The sequence below is a fragment of the Quercus lobata genome, chromosome 5 (assembly GCF_001633185.2).
Source record: "Quercus lobata isolate SW786 chromosome 5, ValleyOak3.0 Primary Assembly, whole genome shotgun sequence".
In the NCBI taxonomy this organism is placed as follows: domain Eukaryota; kingdom Viridiplantae; phylum Streptophyta; class Magnoliopsida; order Fagales; family Fagaceae; genus Quercus; species Quercus lobata.
The window spans coordinates 81,838,122-81,861,510 of NC_044908.1; the positions used below are offsets into that span (position 1 = coordinate 81,838,122).

General features: G+C 34.0%; 2 protein-coding genes and 1 pseudogene across 3 annotated transcripts; 2 read left to right on the forward strand and 1 right to left on the reverse strand.

The window, feature by feature from the left end:
• Positions 1–1,272: 1,272 nt before the first annotated feature.
• On the forward strand, positions 1,273–3,262 carry LOC115991285 (annotated as a pseudogene).
• A 5,861-nt stretch (positions 3,263–9,123) lies between these two features.
• On the reverse strand, positions 9,124–13,954 carry LOC115989721 (pre-mRNA-splicing factor SYF1). Its single transcript, XM_031113548.1, has 5 exons — positions 12,313–13,954; positions 11,538–11,722; positions 11,267–11,437; positions 10,193–10,645; positions 9,124–9,744 (listed from the first exon to the last, which is right to left on the reverse strand). The coding sequence occupies exons 1-5, from the start codon at positions 13,838–13,840 to the stop codon at positions 9,289–9,291; spliced, it is 2,793 nt and encodes a 930-aa protein (XP_030969408.1). The 5' UTR covers positions 13,841–13,954; the 3' UTR covers positions 9,124–9,288.
• Positions 13,955–20,538: 6,584 nt separating this feature from the next.
• LOC115992855 (vacuolar protein sorting-associated protein 28 homolog 2-like) lies at positions 20,539–22,560 on the forward strand. 2 transcript variants are annotated; one of them, XM_031117090.1, is made up of 2 exons: positions 20,539–20,673; positions 21,574–22,560. In XM_031117090.1, exon 2 carries the CDS (start codon positions 21,697–21,699, stop codon positions 22,318–22,320), a length of 624 nt encoding a protein of 207 aa, XP_030972950.1. In that variant the 5' UTR covers positions 20,539–20,673; positions 21,574–21,696; the 3' UTR covers positions 22,321–22,560. The 2 variants fall into 2 exon arrangements, with proteins under 2 accessions (XP_030972950.1, XP_030972951.1); XM_031117091.1 differs by lacking the exon at positions 20,539–20,673 and adding an exon at positions 20,683–20,771.
• Positions 22,561–23,389: the final 829 nt, after the last annotated feature.

Consider the following 23,389-nt stretch of genomic DNA (forward strand, 5'->3'; position numbering starts at 1 on the left):
AGACTGCTTGTCATAGTTTTTGAGTGGTGCATTGGCTAGGTCCAAGGCAACCTTTATATACAATTTATAGAAGAAAAATAAAGGCAAGAGAGATAGAGAAAGGGACTACCTTCAATGGCTTTCAAATCTGGTAGATATTCATCAATACCACAACCTCTTTATTGTACTTTGATTCAGTTGCCCTCAGTTTCTACACATAAATCAACTGCACTCAATTTGCATAGAGTACAAAATATTTATATTTTGTACTCTAAATGGCACAATGGTATTTTGTACTCTAAATGGCACAATGGATTTTGCACAGTGACCTTGCCTAATCATATCAAAATATGCCCTAAGGATCCAAAAGCCAAGACAGTATTAAAATTAAAACCTTTCACCCTTGACTATAACATTGCTTGCCTTATAAATCAATTTGCTTTATTCAAATGAAAATCCCAAATTAACATAAAGCACAATCTTCTAGTTGTTTGATTTAGATTTAGAAAGCAAGTATTCTATTGTAATGATTATTATAACTTATTCAATAGATTTTAACACCTTTAAATTTAAAGCAACAAAATTAAACAACAATTAATTTGCATTTGTCAAATGACTACACTACAACATTCAAGCTTCAACAACAGATTTTAACAGTGATCAAGGCTAAACCATCTAAACCTAAGAAACAAAGCAAAAACCATTAAATACAAAAATAAAAATAAAAAACTAAAACACATAGGTCTGCCAGCATACCCTAATCCAAATTCCTTTATCAACCCAAAATCCTCTAGTTTAAACATGCTCCCCATCAAAGAGCGCTAGACATTTGAGGGAGACTATCAAACCAATACCAAAAAGCTCTTTCAATTATTTCTCCACCTTTTCTGCATTTTGGTGTTGTAGATGTCTTCTATCATGCTCTGCTTTTTCTCATCATTCAACCTTAATTAAAACCAACAACCCAAATAGTATTAATAATTGATGAAAGTTTTAAAATAATAATAACTTATATAAATCAAAAGTCCTAAATTACAAAAAATTTAAAATAAGAATATAGTTCCTATAATCTAGATTAAATGTATGAATACTCAACAAAACAACCATAAAATACATAACCATAGAAAAGAATACTCAGTTCTCATACAACACAACAACAATAGCCAATAATAACAACAACAACAACAAAAATTTCAATAATACAACGCCAAGAATAGCCAATAAATATTATAAAATGATAATGACAATACAAAACTATTTCTAAATTTAAGCGTGATTGGAATACAAAACGTGATGGGGCTAGGACTTTTGTCTTGGCTCAAGCCACCTTAGAGCATTTCCAATAGCTTAGGTAAAAGCAAAACAATCTCTATAATAGAAAATGAGACCAAAAAATGGTCTCCAATGGATTCTTTAAATCATGATTTTTTTTTTTTTTTTTGGCTCATGAACAGTAGTTCATCACATTTGATGGGCTACTATACATTAGTAAAAGAATAAAACTAAATAAAAAAAAATAGCAAAGAAATGAGTGGGGATGGGGTATGGGGATATGTGTGTTAAAAAATGAATAAATAATATTTAAATGAGATAGAGAAAATGATAGAAAATCTGTTGAAATATGTATTTAAAAAAGTAAGTAGGTAAAAGGTAAATGTCACTGTTCACTGTTCAAACAGTACAAAAATATAGAGAAGCTACTAAAAATGCTCTTATGTCTATGTGATCATCAATGGTATTATTATCACCATCGCAGCCTCTTCACACTTCCACCACCACCACAGCAACAGCTCAGCCGCCGCCTCTTCCATCACCCGTCACCATCCCTACCCAACGCCTTCTTCGGCGGATATTCTGTCGGAGGAGTTTGCTGTTTTGGAGGACTCGACTGTGTTTCCCAAGGTGAAGAATGTTGTTGTGGCGGTGATGAACGGAGAGGAAGAAGAGGACGAGTTCGTTGCTTCGAGTGCCACGTGGAGACTAGAGAAGGAGGTGGTGGTCTCGTCGGAGTATCTTTCTCCGGCGGAGAATCCTCTAGTTTCTAAGAGGTTCAATCACCGAAAACTGGCAAAGGCCAGTCGCAAAGGCCAGTCCCAAAGGTACTATATTGACTAATACTATTCTTTGCTCTCAATTCTTGTCTCTTAATCATTTGTGTTTTCTTGGAATTTTACGAGGTCGTTTCATTTTGTTTACTTTCCTATTGGACAAAACAGCTTTCAAATATGGCGTCTTTCACTTCCATGCTCAGCTACTTTTCCCAATTTCCATGGTGAAAAAGAAAAACTCTAGAAATAATACTACTACTTTTTTTGTCGGAGTGAAAAGGTTGTTCTTTACGTCTTCTATTTCCCTTTCTGGTAAATACTATAACAATCGTCTCTCCATGACTCCCGGATTGTGGGAAAGAACATGCCATAAATCTGAAAGTCTCAAATTACATCGGGCTTGGTGCTTTAGCGTATTGGATTCATCAGAATGATGACACAATTAAACCATTCTTACGGTTCAATACATTATAGTACTAAACTCAAGTCAAGTCCTATCTCAAATGAAATACTGGTTGATAAAAAAAAAACTCGAACAAAATTTCTTCATTAGAAAAGACTGGTTATAGTTGTTATGAAATCATGTTATTAGAATACCAGAGTCAAGTTAAATCTATCTTGAATAAAATAGTTTGGCCAAAAAAAATTTCAACAAAATTTCTCATTAGAAAGTACTGGTGATAGTCGTACAATGAAACACAAAGCTGAAATTGAGTTTTTTTTTTTTTTTTTTTCAATTATAATTTTATGAAATTGTGTTTTCAAATTCTAATTGTAGGAGTGTTACTTTAGTCGATAGTCATGTAATTAATATGGTTAATTGAGATTAGTTATTTTTATTTTTCAGGTGCAAGAGCATTGAGAGTAGCAAAGCCAAAACGGCACGAGACATTGGAGAACACTGGAAGGCGATAACGGAAGGGAGAGCAATGCCACTGAGTAGGTACATGAAGAAGTCTGACACGTGGGAGAATCACGGCCGTCATATCCACATGGACTAGCTGGGTGGTCTTGTGAAGAAATCAGAGACGTTCAAGGATCGTACCAACCAGGCAGCACCGGAGGCGTCGGCTATGTCCGTTGGGCCTGGGCCTGGGCCTGGGAAGGGGAAGCCTCATCTTCTAAGGAAAGAGCCGTCACTGAGTCAGGACGAGTTGAACTGGCGAGTGGAGGCTTTTATCAAGAAGTTCAATGAGGAAATGAGGTTGCAAGGGCAAGAGGCCAAGAGTCAATGAATCAGTACATGGAAATGATTAACCGTGGGGCCCATTAACTTACCCATTACTTTTTTTTTTCTTTTTTCTTTTTTTATTTTAAGGAATTTGAAGGAGAAATAGAAAGTTAATTTTATAAAAAAAGGCTTTCTCCATAGGTTAAAGATTGGGGTTTGTACTCTTTTTTTTTTTTTTTTTTTTTTTTTTTTTGGGAAAGGAAAGGGGTGATTATATTTTAATTTGACAGGAAAAGTTTTATGTCTGTAGAGGAAGTTATTAATTGTTTTTTTTTTTAGGGAGTTGTTTATTAATTGTTATTTGTGAAATCATGTGCTTACAAATTATGTAACGGGTCTTTCTACATTTCCTGTGACTATCCGACCATCCATTTATATGCACCCAATACAATAGATAAGAGGAGATAGAGGGAGGACTCATATATTTGCAATTTGATACGTGGTGTTTTTTTGTTTTTTCAAATAAGAGAGGTCAGTGCAATTTTCCCTGTATAGATTCATACAATTTTCTTAACCAAATATTAAAGAGTATTAAACATATTAACAAAAATATATATAAATAAATAAAACCAACATCAAAGGGTTACAAGAAATTTTAATCTTGATCTGATAATAATGAACATCATCAGGAGCGAACGCCGTAAGTTGAAAATTCTCTCTAAAAAAAAAAAAAAGATTTTTTTTTTATTTTTTTTATATACAAGATAGAAATTCTATTTTAACCTAATTTAAGTTCAAGTTGTGTTAGTAGTAGGAGTAGCACATTAGTATAGCCGACTACATTAGTTAAATTCCCAATATTTTCCCTCTAATATACATACAACAAAAACTGATATATATAATACAAGCAACTTTAGAAGAATTAGATTTTTTATAATACATGAATTCTTTCACTAATTGATATATGAAATTGAAACTTTGAGATGATCAAAATTCAAATCTCATATGTTCGCAATATATATTCATGCCTATAATGATCAAAATTTAAATAAAACACTCAATATGATTATTTTTGGTGGAATCGGTAGAATCCTATATGATCCTACACAATCCTTCCAAAAATACGATCTTAATCGTTTTGGTCTTGCAACCAAATTAATATGATCATTTAGGTCTTGTAACTAGATTGTGAATTTGCCCACCATGGTACACACAAATTACAGTAAATGGCTCATATTGTAAACTTTCATCAAAGATATACATAATAACAACTGAACAAAGCTTAACTCATGGTGTTGTTGATTGTTGTCCCATTTCTCTCTCTTTTTTTTTTTTTGAGGAAATGCTAAATATGTATGTCCCATTTCAAGAGCACTAGTGGGAAAGCATGTGCATGGCACGTGCTTGCCATTATATTAAATAATAATTTATTGTTATCATATTCATGATCAGTGCACAAAACTCCTTTTTTTTATAAGATTTTTGGAGAAATTATGTTACAAAGTTTGGAGAAATTACGTTAAACAACCTTACTCTTACCCTTACTCTTACCTCAATATCTTGTCATTACCATAGCATTGAATAACAATATAATTTCAAATATAGAAACTGTTTATAACACAGCCAATATGTAAATCATTTTATATGTGAAAACACCTAAATTTTTTACCATCAGTATTTTTAAAATGTGAGGAATGGAATATAAAGTTTTATTTTCTATAAATTTGCGAGTACAGAACACAACGAAGATACTGACTTAAAAAATGAAAATTTCACATTTCAAAACTCAATTACAAGTACAAAAAGTCTTTTGCTCTTAATGCTCTGTTTGTTTGAATGTAAAATATTTGCAAATGTAAAATATTTTACAGTGTTTGGCAATGTATATGAAAATGTTGTGTAAAATATTTTCTGATGTTTGGCAAAAAAAAATTAAAAATTAAAATTATGTTAGAAACACAACTTTTGACATAATTTTGTGTCACAACTCACCATATGACGAGTTGTAATTGATATATGTCAGTGGGCCATATGAGGACACACCCGGCAAGTTGTGGCACACAAAGTTGTTCCAAAAGTTGTCCCTAGCATAATTCAAAAAAAAAAAAAAAAAAAAGTGTCTTTACAGATTTTATTTCTTTTTTTTTTTAATTTTTAAATTCTGACATCCTCGCATATACATTCATTAATTTTATGCTTAAAAAAAAAATTGACTTTCTCAAATGGCAAATCGCATTGGAAAAAAAAAAAAAAAAAAAAAAAGACACTTGATGTCAAAATAGTTTGGGTTCCATGGTCCTAGTCTAACACTATACAGCAAAAGCACAACAAATCATTATTTTATGAGCTTTTTAATATTTTTTGCTTGTTTCATTGACCTACAAGTTTTAATGGGTCTCGTATTGCTCCAGAGGATTTTAAAATTTCATTCAGCTCTGGAAACATATTCTTGTTTTCCTCATTCAAAAACACAATTGCTGTACCCTCATCTCCCAATCTGGATGCCCTCCCAATCTGATGGATGTACTCTTTAATGGAATTGGGCATGTCAAACACTATTACCTGTCTCACACCCAAAAGATCAACACCCCGACCCAAAACTCCAGTGGTCTTGAATCTTTGTTGTTATCAATCATATGATGCTCCCAGGACCCAACCATTATATGGCAGAGGATGATGGAAGCATTCCTACAAGTTCATTCACTCCTTTCCAGTTAAAAAAACAGTAACTAGAACAATCACCCCATTGTTAAATGAAAGCTCAAAATCAGCAGTCAATATTTTAACCTAATAGTTCAGGTAATCCAAGGAGAGTATCTTGTCCTTAGCCTATTACAAAATGAAAGAACCTGCAGAATATTTCTCAACCAATACAGCAGAACCTGCAAAATATAACATTATCATAATACTAATGAATCCAAAATATAACATTATTCCATAATAACTCCAAAAAATTTCAATCAGTGTTGCATAACCATCCATAAGCACACTTACAATAACAAAACCCAAAGACTATGACAATATAGCTAACATTAACACATAACCTTCCAAAATATGGAATTGTTCCATAATTATTAATAACCATATCAATGACTAAAACAAGGGTCTGGCACACAGAGCAAATATGCAAAAAGAACTAGACACACACACACACAAAAAGAAAAAATATATCAGCATCAAGTATGAAACATTCCATATAATTTTTGTAATGGCCCTGTATCCTTTAAAATATCACAACCACATTACCCTTAACCAATGAATCCTTCACCTTACATATATTTACCAAGGAATGAACATAAAACCACAGTTGAGAGAAGTTTATGCCATTAAGAACAAATCAATTATAACCTACTCTTGTGGCCAATCATATGCATCATATAGCAAAACCCAAAATCTCAGAATTGTTACAAAAGCCACTAGCTTTATATCTTATGGAAAACCCAAAATCAAGCAATCATCCAGTTTAACAACCGTACCCAGAACAATGCAAAACCAATTCTATAACACACATCTAGTTTCTAACAAAACATACAAACTCAAAGAATAAATGGAAGCAAATGTTTCTATTAAAAACGCTTCCAAAAAAAAAAAACCCATTTGCCTAAATCAGTTGTACTCTAACCCCACTGATCACCAATCCATTTTTAGATTGAAAAATTCAAAACAAGCACGCACATAGTATTAACTAAAAATCAAAAACCAAAAACGCAGTAACACAAAGGGAGCACAAAAGCCAAAATGAAACAAAACCATATGACACACAAATATATAATAATAATAATAATAATAATAATAATAAAACAACAAATCAAACCTAAGAAAAACCAAGGGTTAGAGATGAAGAAAAACGAAAAGAAAATGAGAAATCTAATCTAAAAAGGCAGAAAAGTACCTGGTTTTGCCAGTGATGGGCGGCGCTGGTGGAAGCTGGAGCTGGCCGGTGGTGCCTTGGACCTTGGAGCCGGAGATTGGCAGGAGAGGGGACTGGAGGTGGCTGGGATTTTTGGAGAGAAATCTGAGAGAGTGGCTGGATTTTTTTGGAGAGATATACGAGAGGGATAGTTTTAGCACCAAAGTGCGGGAGTGATAAGTATCGGGGTGTGAAGGATTGAGCAAATGTAAAATGCTTTCCCAAAATTTTAAGTGTAAAATATTTTACATAAATTTGCTTAGGTTGATTTGGTTGACTGAAAATATTTTACTTTTGACCAAATATTTTACCGCAAAACAAACACTGAAAAATTGGAAAATATTTTCCTGAAAATATTTTACATTGAAACAAATAGAGCGAATACATAGTTCATACTACAACCCACCCTCAACATTACCTTCATACACAGCTTTCTCCATATGTATATGTCAAAATCTACCTCTCCAAACAAGGCAGAGACGCTACAGGGAATTGCTCAAGAACTAATCATCGATGGCAAAGGACTTTTAAACAAATTATATTCATAATGATGGGACAACAAAGACTTAGATGTTCTATTGGTAGAGATTCCAACTGTTAACCTTGGTTTACTCACATCCATGTCAACCAACAAAGAAGAGCTGGAGAAACTTCATTGGCTCTAATGCGCCCATTGTTTTTGCTAATACCAACCACCGTTATCAATTTGAGAAGCAAAGAACAGAGGACGAGAAGCAGAAGTGAGAAAACAGAACCAAAAAAGAATATTGGAAATGCAGCTATAGAACTAAATTGTAAATGAATGGTTTATCAAAGAATCACATGTGAAGACCTGTGTTAAAATGTATAGTAAGCCTTACTCACTGAAAAATAAGTCAATAACTTAAATGGGAAACAGAACAATAGGAATCCCATTTCATTTGTATTCCATAACCCGTTACAAAGCATTATGTGTTTCTAGCAGGTTCAATTACAGACATGCAAATCAGATAGACCTTTTCTTTTAGGAACATCAAAAGACACAGACCATACATTTATGAAACAGTTTGTAAACAAAGAGGTGGAATTTTTTGAATTAGGAAAATAGTAATACCCTTCTTAGGAGATAAATAATGACATTAATAACAACCATTTTAAATCATGCACAGATCACAGAAAAAAAAATGATATTTTTTTTAAGTGGAATTACCCAATGCTATGCTGCAGCAGTAATATGGCATGTAAAACATGATTATGCAGGTCATATGTCATCCTATAGCAACAACTGGTTTTTTCCCTATCTTTATTTGTTTCTTCTTGGCTTCCAATGGCTAGCCCCCTTTTTCATGTGAATACAGGACAGGGACCCTTCTACCCTTGAATTAATTTAATTCTATCCCTTCAAACCTTTTTCTTTTAAATGTGTGTGCAACATCGAGAAAAGATGAATTTGGATTTTGGATAGAACTCAATCTTCTTTTGATTAACTAACTTAATGCTCTACAAACAAAGCAAATTATTCATAACAGAAGCAATTAAGGCAACCTCTAAATACAACTTTGAGAGGAAAACATTCAGGTTTTGCATCAATTAGTTTGTGTGCATGTAAATAAAAGAAAACTATGAATATATATTACTGGTTACCATGTACTCATAGCTGCTCTCTGTCAATCAGTGGAGTAGTTGGTAAAGCAGAGTCCTCTCCAGGGTTCTTCTTCTCCCTCAAACGCGTGTCCTGTGTTCGTGTCCATCAACAGAGTAATTGGCTGACCAAAAAAGCTAACAAAGTGATAAGATCAAATAAAAATAGGCGCAAAAGACCAAAAGACCTACTCTCTAACTGTTCAAATTTAAAAAATTTTAAGGATAGAAGTGTAAACCATCTACACAGAACAGACAAACCAATCCAGCTCTCCTTTGTCCGTTACGTGGCTGTAAATTTGTTAGACACAAAATAACCAAGCAAGGTGCTCAACAAAAGCACTATTCACAGGCACATTTGCACTTTTCATATAGGTAATAGAAAAGAGGGAGGATGAGAGATAAACAACCCTATTCTTCTTCTTTCAATAGAAACAAAAGTTTGGTAGGGAATACATAATTTACAAACAAATATTTTTCAGGGAAAACATTTCATCCATGATGATAAACTAAAGCTACAAAATTTTAAATGCAGACTAATTACTTCTGGCCATAAATAATCACGCTTTCTTTAGTCTCTTTATTCTCTCTAGGGCACCAAGGCGGCTATCACCATCCTTCTCTTTAGTAGCAGTGGCATCTTGTGCTTCTGCATCATTGTCGGCCTCATCTCTCTTACGAACCAAACCTCCGAAAACAGCTGAAGGAACATCTTTTTGGGCTATTTCAACCTTATCATCATCATCTGAATCACTTTCTTCTGGTAGCTCAATGTCTTCATTATTTGCAGTAACTTTAATACCTCCTTCAGATTGTGATTCCACACCTGCACTGACAAAGCCAACTCTTCTGTTGTTATCTTTAGCAGCACCATTGTCAACTACAGGAGCTAACTGCCTTTCAAGAGCAGCCATTTCATCTTCAGCAACCCCAGCCTGTTTCAATTTGTCTCTTGCATCATCAAGGTTCAATCTCTGATCCTTTTGCATCAGATACTCAGGCAAGATAAAGTGCGTCTGCAAAAACGATCAAAGTGAGAAATAAAAATGATTAGTGTTTTTTGTGTAAATTGAACATGTCTCTTGCCTCCCATCTTCTCTCTCCCCTTTCAACTTCCTCTTTATACTAATAAGAATGTTTCAGTAAAAAGAAAAGGGGACTCTGGATCAATTAATTAAACCAAAGAAATAATGAGCTAAATCAGAAGATCTATCTATTTCCTAACACAATGCAGTAACTAACCCCATCGAAAAGCTACTCCTAAGTCTACTGACACCAGCTATAGATTGTTGCTCTAGGAATTTCATCCAATTTATGACAAGTGACAAATGTGTGTCTAGAGGAAAATTCATTTTGTGATATTGTTTGTGAATAGACATATTAGCAAAACTAACACTATTTGAAGCCACTACTAGTGCAGGTAAAATGGGGTGGGGTGAAGAGAATTAATAATAATTGAATTACCTGGCTATAGCTTGCAGAAACACTTCTTTTAATTCGAAGCATTTCTCTGAAAGTGTCTTCATTTCCATGTTGCACCTCAAACTCATGCCACTTATTCCAGAAATCCACATCAGATCGTGGATCTGCAAATTGTGACGCAAATACATATACTGCACGAGCACGATCAATTTCTCCTAGACTCTTCTCAAGCTCAGCATACTTCAAGCACATGGTCTTCACATCTTTGTCTGGAAGACCAGACTCTATTGCTTGCTCGTATATTTCCCTAGTTTTTGGGACGCCAAATATCTCTGCTGCTCGAGCAATATAAATTTCATACATGCTCAATTTCTCATTGTTTGGAACAGCCTTAGTTGCTTGATCATAGACCTTCATAGCTCGCTTGGCCAGACCATAATCCTCCTCCAGCTTTGCATATTGAAGATACAAAGGCTTCACTGCATCAGCAGGTGCCTGATATTCAAAAGCAAAGAACATGATAAAGGTCAGAATCAAACTACGTTAATTATGATAGACCACATTTTAGCACCATTCAAACTAATATAAACTATATTCATTACCCAATATATAAGAGGCATAACATCAGTGATCCAGGAGGAATAATCCAAAAGTGGCAAGAAGAAAGAATTAACAATCCATATTTAAACAATCCCTCGAAACAGGTATTGTTATACATAAATCCAAGGTAGGATATTTTTTCACATCATCTAGTATTTTAATCTATTTCTTGTCTCAGAAAAAAAAAATCATTCAAAATGCACATAACTAACATTGCATTTATTAAAAGAAACTCCTTCTAATAACTGGATGTCATGCAGTCTACATTCCTTAAAAGAATCCCTCTAAGCATTTCAAAAATAACTTAAAGTCAATAAGCTGTAACAATTTTGATGATCATAACTAACCCCTCTGCTCCCAAATTTTTGATCTTGATCCAATTTTATTCCTCCAGCCCATCATCATTATTTAACAAATTGATAATTGAATACAGACATGATCATAAACTCAGTTCAACACCCAACCAATGAATATTTACCAGAATAAACCTAATCTGAACTCATAATACGTGCATACCATTTCAACAGCATGTTCAAACAGCTCTCTTGCCCGTTCAAGTTTTGCCTTCCCGTATCTGTTTACGAACTTTGAGAGGTATGTGACCCATATGTCTTTGACATGTGGATACTTAAAAATCTTCACACCTCTTTCATATACCTTGAATGCATCTTCAAAGTATTTATGTTCCTGCACACATCAACCAGTAGAATTTTGTTAATTGATTGAAAACACTAAAAGTAAAAACTAAACGAACATAACAGCAGAACTATTGGTGGAATGCCCATACCTCCAATAGAAATGCATAATTGAGAATAATTTGAGGCGTGGCTATTCTTAGATCCAATATCCGCTCATACACTGTCCTTGTGGACTCCAAGGTACCCAGGCTCTCTTCTAAGTCGACGTAGAAGGTCCAGAGTTTCAAGGATCTGTACAGCTTAATCTGCACTGGTTCATTCCCATCAGCAGCCACTGCAAATGAAAACAAACAAGCTCAAATATAAGTTAGGTTCCACAAAACCCTGCGACTACAATTTTTTCTTTTTGTTTCTTTTCTCTTAAAGTGCGAACATTAAAAGTGTTGGATGAAGTCACCAGTATAGAATGTAAGCATGGTTGTCAAAATTGGGATCATAAAATCTAAAATCCATTTTTTTTTTAATAGGTAGATAGTGGGGAAGAGAGGCTTTGAACTTCGAACCACAGACATGGGGCACAACAAAGAATTCCATTATGATTTGGCTATCACTTGGAACCCCTACGAGCTGAAATCATTTATACGATTCAAACCATCACAAAAATGATATGTTTATAGGATCATAAAATCAGGAGAATCAAGAGTCATTTAGATTTTAAGGACTATAAACATGGGCCCAAAATAACAACACCAATGTTAAATTGGTCCAAAAAATTAACTCTATATGCCCAATGAACTTTAAATAGAACCAAAGCAATAATATATAAGCCCAAAAACAATTGCATGCTCTATCCAATAACTACAAAATGTGAAATATACAGTAACAAAAGGAATGAAACATTAAATGAGGAAGGGTTAGAATCACCTCTTCGTTTGACCTCCACCGATGGCTCTGCTGTGGCTCGCCTCATCAACTCTAATGCTCCTTTGAAATTTTGATGCCTCAATTCCATCTCTGCCCACTCACACCAAACACTAGCCAGATGATCCACAGCCTTGTAGTTGACTTGAACTGCTTTATCGAATATAACTCTGGCATTGACAAGATCACTGTGCTTCTCATAAAGCCTAGCAAAGTTAACCCACAATGTATGAGGTTTCCCCACAGCTTTCATAGGATCAATTGTCCTCACTGCCTCAGTGTAAGTCAAAATCTGCTTCTTGGGATCACCCTCAAACAACTTCACCCTTCGATGCCACTGTTCCACATTATGAGGATTCTGTCGTAACAACACACTATTAGCCAACTCCGGTCTCCTATTTATGAGATAATCCAATCGAGCAATCCTCAAATCCACATCCTTATCATCGTGTAACCAAAACCCATTAAGAATCTTCTTCTCAAGCTTAGCCATCGATAAATTCACATCTAACCGAACATCTTCATCTTCATCTTCATCATCCATTCTCTTCCCCTCAACACCGTTTTCTTTTCCACCCTCTCCCTCCTCCTCCTCATCCTCCTCATCACTCGAACTCATACTCTCTATCTTAAATGTTAACATACTCTCTTCAAACTGCGTATACGAGTCAAAAATTACACTAAAATCTCTAACAGTAACCACACTCATAATCCCCTCCTCAAACACATCCCTCGCCTTCTCGTGCAAATTACGCCTAATATAATACTCTGCAAGCGAGGTCCACAGCCGCCCTACCTCATCCGTAAACTTCCTAATCCCACCCCTAATAATTGCATCCACATTCAACCCCGAAACCTCATTAGCATGCTTAGTCAACAAATCACACAGCTCTAACCACAACCTATGCTTAGTCTTCCCTTTAATCGAATAAAACCCATCATCATTCAACACTGAAGCTAATCTTTCCGAAGCCTCTTGCCAAAGACTAGAATTAACTAAAAATTCAATGAATTCCTCAATATGAGAAGGGTCGTATTTCAAATACCTGCGATAAACCCTGAGCGAGGTTTCGATTGGGACACCCTTCTGGCTCACGAAGATCAAATAGGGCTCCCAAACCCGTTCGTGCTGAGTGACCGGCAAAGCGCACAGAGCTCGATCGAAAGTGCGGCGAGTCTGGGTGACGAGCTTCTGGTGAGTTAGGGTTTGGAGGTACATGATCCAAATCCGAGGCATTTTGTGCATAGTGACCAGGGCTCGCTCGAAAGTGTTGTTGAGGGTTTTGTATTGGGAGTGAGAGATGGGAAGGTTTCGAACGAGGTCGAGTCGCTCGCGGAGATAAGCGTGCCATAGCTTGTAGCTGCCTGGGAGAGCCTTGAGAGCTCGCTCGTAGATGATGAAGCGCTTTTTGAATGCGGCGTCGGATCGAGCGATGAGGTAGCGCCACCAGAGCTTGAGGCTGAAGGGGTTGCGGAGGACTTCTTCTTCGTAGAGGAGGTCGTCTTGGGATGGGTAGAACTCTTTCTCCATGGATGTGTGAGAGAGTAAGGGGAGAGAGAGTGTGTGTGTATTTGTGTTTGAGAGTTCGATGTAGCGTAGCCGTAAAATTACATTCTGTCTGCAAAACCTAATTTCTACAAGAACGCTGACTAGTTGATAAAAAAAAAAATTTGAAAAAACCTCTTAAATAAACTTTTATTAATAACCACAATAAGGATTAGAATTTCTCCTACTCTTTTTTTGAGAAAGAGATCTACTTTTATTTGAAAAATGAAAAACAATTATTTAGAGTAAATTACTTATTTGTTCTTATTCTTTGTACTATATTTTAATTTGTTCTATAATCTTTCAATTGTGTTAATTTAATGTCGTGTCAATCTAGTCTTTGATGTTATTTCTTGAATGAAAATTGCTGACATTACTAACAGCCAAAATAAAAAAATTAATTTTTGTTGATGTGGCAATAAACTAATTTTTTTCATTTTTGCCATTTGACACGTCGGTAATTTTTATCCAAGAGATAACAATAAAGATTAGATTGACATGACATTAAAAGATTATGGACCAAATTTACATAATTAAAATACTAGGGACCAAATTAAACTATAGTGTAATGAATAGGTACCAAAAACATAGTTTGCCCAACAATTTAACTAGGAAATTATAAACAAATAAAATTCTAATTGAACTATATATATCTCTCTCTCTCTCTCTCTCTCTCTCTCTCTCTCTCTCTCTCTCTCTCTCTCTATATATATATATATATATATATATAAAGTTGAGTCATTTGGGGCTATATATCCATCTAATTTTTAAATTTTTGTAACAAGTAAATTATTGGGTGTAAAAACCATACAGCCCAAATCTAATTAAATTATAAATTATAAATATAATGAGAAACCATTACATATTTTAGAAATCTTAAATAATTTGTAAATTGTAACTTTTACATCAAGTATAATTTGAACTCATATATGTATGTAATCATGATTATTTTTAATTGCACCGTGCATATGCATCAAAGTCTTTTCATGAATAAGAAATTGAGTCATTCTCAATTCTCAACTCTCTAATTTTCACTTCTCACATTACTAATGAGTCCAACTAATTAAAATCATATTGATGTAACCTCGTCTAAGAAATTATGACTATCATTTGACAATGGGGTGTATTTATTTTTAATTTTTTTTTAAAGATAAGATAGTATTTCAACATATAAAATTGTTACCATGATAATTATTCTTTATCACTTTACCATCAAGCCAAGAGGCCAATTAGTTTTTTAGTGTAGCCGAGGTTTAAATCTCATATCTCTTATTTGACCACAATAAACTTTACATGTAGGAGCTAAGTATTAGTTATTTTGGTTAAAATTCTAATTGGAAGAGTATGATGTGAATGCTCCTATCAAAACCCATGGACTATAGGCCAAGCCCTAATTATCCTCCCACTATGTGTCTGTTTGGGCTAGTTGTAAACATACACAACGATTCATCTCATGCATTTTATTACATCATTGCCTTCAAACTAAATCAATCACATGAATCAAACCCTATCTTTCAAGATGCATATCTCAATCATTAAAAACTTAATGTGGCTTAATATTTTGATACAGTGGTATGATTTTTGCACTTGGGCTTAGCACATTGTTTTGATCATTATGAGCTCTTATGTATTTTACAATTAGGCATTTGCTCATCTAAAAGTTCGAACGATATGCTCAAAAAAAAAAAAAAAGTTCGAACGATGTTTCTACCCTTTAATGATTAAAATTATCATTTTATCTTTGATTGGTGAACCGACTCCTAGTTGCAAATGGGTTGTGTGAGCCCATAATAATCCAAGGCCCATAGGCCTCGTACTTGGTTCTCACAGGTTGTTTATAGGCCTAGGCTGCCCTTTGTCTCAAACGCGAGAGAAGAACTTATGCGGGGGACCTTACTATCCTAGGATTAAGGAAGTAGCATGTCTAGTTAGTAGTTGAAATTTGTTAATGCTCTGTTTGTTTTGATAATAATGTTTTTCTAGAAGATGATTTATTTTTCAAAAAATATTTTTTTATAAAACTATTTAATTTTCTTATGTTTGATAGTAATTTTAAATGAGTTGAAAAAAAAAATATATCTTCTAACTTCCCACATTTAGCTTATTGTGAGATAGAGTTGTTTTCAAAATTTAGTATAAAATAATCTCTAAAAATAAGCTATACTTTTTATGTTGATCAAAGATGGTTTTCTTTTAACTCATTTTTTTTAATACTACCAAATATTGAAAAACACAAAAAATTATTTTTATACAAAGTTTCTATTGAAACAAACAATGCGTTACAGGGCTAAGTTAAACCCACCAAAGATGTTAGGTTATTGGGTACTTGTAGCCGGTTCATAACTTCTTCTTTTTGATACCATAGCCGGTTCATAACTTATTAGTGCACATTGTTCATACGCAACTCATGACTGGGTCCACTTAGCCACTATAGAATGTACTATAGCATAGGCCACATCACATGTCGCCCAAAATGGTCCTCAATACTTTTTCCTAAAATATCATTATTAAATGTTTATGAAAAATATAAGAATTAAAGTAAATCACTCATTACAAAGGAATCTTGATGGTTTACGTGTAATCTAGCAAATATTTAATTGACATAATTTCTCCAAATACCTCGTAAAGAACATCTTGCATATGTTCTTTTTTTTTTCTTTTTTTTTTAATAATTGCAATGTATTGCTAATTTTATAGTTCGAATCATTTCTCCATAGACCTCTAAGCACTTTCTGTATAAAAAGATGTCAATTAAGCTATAAAGCCCTTGATTGCATATATTCTCCTAAATGTAATAGAAAGAACTAGCAAACTAGAAGTCCAAACAAAATATTATCAGACAATGGTATTGCTTTCAAAATTACAATATTTGTCTAAAAACAAGCATTTTTTAACATGAAGGATACAATCTAGCATCACAAGCCCATTTAAATAGATTATCTACTCAAACATGATTTAACCCAATAAAGTTTTATATAAAATTTAACTCCCACATGAAATTTGTTTTTGTTGGAATTCCTCAATCCAAACAGCTTTAAGACTTAAATACAAATATATAATTAGGTATACAACACCCTTGAATCACACAACTTTTTGGGTGGGGGGGGAGGGAATTGCCAAAAACAAATAACAAACCTTGCTCGGTTGCTCTTGCACTAACCTTGAGATTCCTTCAATTGAATCTGAAATTATAACTCATAAAAATGTGAAACATAACTTAATGACTAATTTGGATTATGATGGATGTAAAAGAAAATGCGTCTCTTGTAAAAGTGTTGGCTACTACTTACAGGTATATTTCTCATGTATATATGCATTTTTATCCAGAAAGAGGTTAAGAACTACTTACCCAATATGATATTGAAGACAACTCTTTGGATTCCATGTATAATTGGAATCTTAGTGCTTTTTAATATTTTGATGTCAATTAAACAAACATTTTGCAACATGAAAATCAATATTATACTTTTTTAAGCAACGTTGATATTCAAGCTTTACTATCTCCAATATTGGGTCGTCTTTATTCTTCTCTCCCATGCAACTTAAAGTACTCGTTAAAATACAAGTTGTAAAGAGCACATCATGCCCTCCTTTTAGCTTTTCTTCACAAATTGCATAATTTTCTTCGAGGCAATTATAAATTGTTCCATGATCACTATCAAGTTCTGCGAAAGGAAGCGAGTATGGAAGTGAAGAGTGATGGGAAAAGGTAGAGGAAAGTTCATTGCCTTGCACTTCAACAAGAATAAAAATAATTACATCCATTATCACCACCAAAATTTTTCTCATATTTTTCCAAGTCATCAAATTTTCCCCTATAGAAATTTTCTATTTTAAATTTATGTTTAGAATTATAACCATTTCTCAAACTCTAATGCCTTATATACAATTGAATTATTGACACATTTGGAATAATGATAATTTAATATATAACATGGCTCATTATTGAAATATTTTTGTACAAATAAATGTTGCTTAAGCGCTGTGACTTTTGGGAGTACGAGCATTCTTAAGCAAAGTCCAGCTCAAATAATGCCTATTGGCTATAGTCATAAACTTCATAATAGTTATCATGTTAACACATGGTTTTTGACAAAAGTCAAGTAGGCTTATAAGAGTGCAATTAGTTTTAAATGAACATGTGAGATAGAAAGATACAATGGTCACAATATATTAGATAAAACGCACCTTTTAGAGTTTTTAGAGGAAAATATTGGCTTGAGAAGTGTGATAAGCAAGTGATTTTTTTTTTTTTTTTTTTTATCAACAAAAAAAGGGCCTCACGCATATGATCATTAACTCGGCTCACTTAAATCCACTTATTGATGGTGTGGGGTACCCTGGGGCATGTTAGGGCTATCTGCGTCGTGGCACAGCATTTTTACAAAGCGTATGACTCGAACCCGGCAACTCCTAGACTTGCAGGTGTAATTAAGTCCGAGACTCCTACCAACGCACCACACCCCCAAGGGCTGTGATAAGCAAGTGATACTTGAGTTTTTAGATTTCAGTTCATCCTACTACTCATTAATGAAAAGAAAACATGTATGTTTAGAGTTATATGCATAAGTTTCTACCCCAAAACTTGCAATTGTAGAAAGGGGAAAAAAACTTATTGGAAAAAAATGGATTGCTGCAATTTATGATGAGACAATTAACTTTAGGCCACTAGAATAAATAAACAAGTTAAAATATGTGACTTTGAATTAAAGTAAAGGCATTGATTTAATCTTTATGTAAGGCAAAATGCAATATAGTACAATATTTTCCTAAACAAAGTCATCTCAACTTGTAAGGCTGTCCACATGAATATGTGAAGAGTAATCGCAATATTTTTTATATTATGATAATTAAAATTGATCACTCAAAGCAAAAATATTTGAAGTTCCACCTGTGAGAGATTGTGACATTGGGTGAACTTTGAGTTTGGTTTGAGTCAAAATCCATCTGAATGGATGAGATCGTGTTAAATATATCTTAAAATGCATAGTTCAACTAAAGTCATTTGTACCCCTAGATCAAGAGTTTTATATAGAGTAGCCACTTATTTTATTTAATTTGGAAAAAAATGAAAAAAGAAATGCCTCATTCCATTAATTGAATTGAATAATTAAAATTGATCAAAAATAAAAAGAAAATTGCAAAGCTTCAGTTCCTAGATACTATTTAAAATTTACATGGCTTTGACTTCCTAAAAAATTAAAATTATATGGATAAGACTTAATTTAAGAACTATCATCAGATGTTAAGTTACAAAAAGAGAAAGGTGTTAAGCACCCACCCACCCTAACTGATAAGTTTGTCTTTTAGATTATAGTGGTCATTGGCATGTCATGCAATCATCATCCAAACATTTTAAAAACAAAAGAAAAATTTTAAATACGATGAAATGGATTGAACGGTTAGGGTTAATTTTTTTTTTTATTATTTGAACATTTTATAAACACTAATTTTAAACTATCGTGTTTCATTGCATGTCATCGAATACAAACATGTTGTCATCATCAATCAACAAAGATTTAGATCTAGTCTAGGGAAATTTTATAAACACTATTTCAAGGTTCAGAATTCAGATCAACAAGACATGGACAACAACTCCTTAGCTCATACTAGTGGAACTCAAGGGTGAGAAGATAAAAATGCAAGATGGAACTAATGACCATTATTGATTATGTTAATAAATGGCAGAATTTTTTATTGGGACGGAAATTTCAAATATGAATAGATTATCGCCATTTGATGTATCTCTTATAGCAGCGGATCTCTATAATGGATCAACAGCCGGGGATAGTGAAATTTTATGGGCTTTGATTACAAGACTCAATATAGCTCGAGACGAAAAAATAAGGCGGTCGATGCACTTTTGAGGTTACATGGGAATTGGGCTGCAATTTCTAAGTTGAGATCTACATGGCTAGAAGAGATTCACAATGAAGCCCAAAATGAAAACAATCCAAGTGGTAGAAGTGTAATTTGAAAATAAAATCAAATTTGAGAAATGGAAATGAAAATGTTCAAACTTTTAAGCGAACCAAAATGAAAACAATCCTCCCTGTAATAACTTGATCTATGTGGATACCCTTGTTTGTTAAAAAAAAATGAAAACAATCCAAGAAGTAGAAATGTAATTTCACCAAAAATTTATTACTTATACTTTGTGCCTAACACTGAAAACTTTTTGTTAAAAATACTGTAGATAAATGTAAAAGTTAACTGAAATAATATACTAAGACTCATAAATAGTACCAAAAAATACAATAAAACCTGTGAATAGTAATAAAATAAGCTGAATAGTAAAATAAGTTAGTTTTTTTAATTTAGAACCAAACACACACTTAGACTATTTCGATTGACAAGAATGTAAACATGAAGTTGATAGAATCACATTAAATATTGTTGTCTCCTACGGATATTTTATTATTATTATTATTATTATTATTATTATATGTGTGCACTATTGCTAGCTGCCTAGCCTCAAATCATAATAAATGATGTTAGAATTTCCGTCATTGCACTATTACATATGTGCTGTATTTTTTTATTTTTTTTTCAACCAATGGATTTGGATGTGACCACGCAGGGCCATGAAACTAAATGTGCCGGCAGTACAGGTTAGAAGAACCGAAAAAGGTCGCGTTTTGCATAGTATAGCCTGGCTCATGTTTTTTTTTTTTTTTCAACTGCTACACGTCGCTGCCGTAAGCAGCAATAATAACATGTGCGAGCCCACACGCAAGCTCTCTCTTCTTCATCACCTCCTCCGACACATTACTCACAACCCCTCTTCACATTTTTCAAAACAACGCGTCTCGCTTTCTGTAAGTCTCTCTCTCTCTCTCTCTCTCTTACAAAAACTCATGTAGAGACCCCAATTTGCATGTCCCAGATGCTGATTTTTCAAAACTTAGACCTGATGGTAAAGTTTTGTAATTTGGGTTTTTATTTTTTTGTGTGTTTTCATTGCCCGTGATTTTTTTTTTCTTTTCTTGATTCATTGGGTCTTGATCTGGGTTTTTGATTCTTGTAAATATTTGCATATTACTTGTCTGCTTTAAAGTTTCAAGCTTTATGCTTCTTGGTCTGTTTGGTTGCTGAGAAAAAGCAGAGAAATTATGCTTGTTTGATTGGAGTCTTCGGAGTTCTTATATTTGAGTATTTATTTATTTATTTATTTCCTGGTATTGGGTTTCGATCTGGGTTTTTGATTCTTATAAATTTTTGCATTTTACTTGCGTGCTTTTAATGTTCACACTTTAAGCTTCTTGGCCTGTTTGGTTGCTGAGAAAACGGAGGGAAATTATGCTTGCTTGATTGGAGTCTTTAAAGCTTCATTGGGATAATATAAGTAAAACTTTATGCTTGGAAGGTTTTTGGGTTTGTACTTTCTATGCCTGATTGTTGAACAAGCTTATCCATTTGTAGTGTTACAATGATTTGTTTGACTGTTTGATGAAATATAGGAAAGAAAAAAGTTATTAGATTTCTTACTATGTTTTCGCCAAAACTTTATGCTTCAAACTTATAAATTTTTGCTCTCTTAAATTCTCTGCAACAAAAAACTGAACCTCTATTTTTGTTTAGGATTTCTATGCTGATTGTTGAACAAGCTGATCCATTTCGTTTTACAATGTTTTGTTTCACCGTTTGATGACGTATAGAAAATTAAAAGGATTGGATTTCTTACTATGTTTTGTCTTATTCTGTGATTTCTGTTTCAGTGAAGAAAATTTGTTCTCTTTGCGCGTGTCCCGTTCTCTTCTCCAATCCTCCAAACTCATCCAAAAAGTAAAAAGAATAAGACCCTTAGTCTATATTTATATCATATTAGAATACATACCCAAATGGAGGTTAAGCTATGGAATGACAAGCGTGAGAGAGAAATGTATGATAACTTTGCCGAGCTTTATGCAATAATTAAGGCCACCGAGAAGCTTGAAAAGGCTTATGTTCGTGATATAATATCCCCATCTGAATATGAAACAGAGTGCCAAAAACTCATTGCCCATTTTAAGACCTTAGCTTCTACACTCAAAGATACAGTCCCAAGCATTGAGAGGTTTGCAGATACTTATAAAATGGATTGCCCAGCAGCTATAAACCGCCTGGTGATCTCTGGAGTGCCTGCCACGGTGGAGCACCGTGCTGCTGCATCCACCATGGCAGACCCTAAAATTGTGGCAGAATGTACCACGAATTTCATTACTGCAATGGACGTGTTGAAGTTGAATATGGTGGCAGTTGATCAGGTGCACCCTGTGCTCTCAGAACTCTCAGCTTCGCTTACTAAGTTTGCTGTTCTTCCACCAGATTTCGAGGGGAAGACGAAGATGAGGGAGTGGCTTTCTAGGTTGTCAAGGATGAGTGCAGCAGATGAGTTGACAGAGCAGCAGGCTAGGCAGCTCCTTTTTGATCTGGATTCATCATTCAATTCATTTATGGCAGCTTTGCCTAATTCTGGTACTTGATTGATTTTGGTAAGCATGTAAATAAGGGCGATGTTCTTTTGTTTCAGTAATTAGATGAAGTATTTTGTGCATTTTGCAACTTCTCTTGGTAGATCCTCGGTGATGATTGTAAGAGCTCCATATTTGTGACTGCTTATACATTTAGAATGGCTGTCTAGTGGTTCTGAATGTTGATTCGTGCTTTAAAGATATGGTATTTTTATGATAATGTGGAAGAACTCAATATGGTTTCTTTGTTCATTATATTCAGTTCTTTCTTGTTTTTTGTGGTGGGAGTTGGTCCTTTATCTTGATGAAAGTATGAGTTCCTAGGTGCTGAAATATTTAGTTGATTCTATTTTGTAGTAAAGATTTAATCACGTATCAAACACAGTTCTGTAATGACTGCCCTGATTACAGAACTGTTGAAACACATTTTGGGGCAACAAGGTTATTGTCAATCTTCTTGCATTTAAAAAGTAGGTGGCTTCTTTTGAGCTATAAACTTTAGTGGAGGATAAGCAGGCGTATAAGTCATTCAAGACTGAAAATTACACTCATTGGTTGTTGAAGTATTTTGTGTGATATGATTTGGAAGAATCTACTGTTTGAATGTTGGATTAAGGTTCTGGTTTCAATGCAAATTATAGTGTCAAAAAGTAGTCCATTAAGGCTGTATCTTCCCGGACATAGGCTGTTTATTTCAAGTGTCAGTTTTTTAATTGTCTTTCTGATGAAAAGGTGAGTGGGAAGAGTGGGTGGGGATTGGAGTTCTGTGTGAATAAACAATCTGTACAAGGGTGTCTTTTCTGAATAAAAGCAGCCTTAACAAAATGCTTGAAAGAGATGTCACTTTTTGCATTGTCCTTATTGCTTGTATTTGAAAAGTGTTCCCCTTCCAACTCTTGGTTTCTACTTCATCACCTATTTCTGTCTTATTTGTGAAAGGTTTTCTGGTAGGTTTCTCCGTGAAAGTTTGCCTGGCAATTGCTAGTATCTTGTGAGTTCTTAAGACCTGGTGCTGTCCAATGAAGACTTGCATCTTTTTCTTGCTTGTGATAGTAAAGTTTTGTTTTTTAAAGTTTACGGG

Bases quoted from the DNA above. Each gene is read 5' to 3' on its own strand.
- LOC115989721 (XM_031113548.1), bottom strand. From the start codon at position 13,840: ATGGAGAAAGAGTTCTACCCATCCCAAGACGACCTCCTCTACGAAGAA. The intron at 10,646-11,266 runs GTATGCACGTAT...TTTGAATATCAG, and splicing joins TTGAACATGCTGTTGAAATG to GCACCTGCTGATGCAGTGAA. The intron at 9,745-10,192 runs GTAATTCAATTA...TCGTTTTTGCAG, and splicing joins TTTCTGCAAGCTATAGCCAG to ACGCACTTTATCTTGCCTGA.
- LOC115992855 (XM_031117090.1), top strand. From the start codon at position 21,697: ATGGAGGTTAAGCTATGGAATGACAAGCGTGAGAGAGAAATGTATGAT.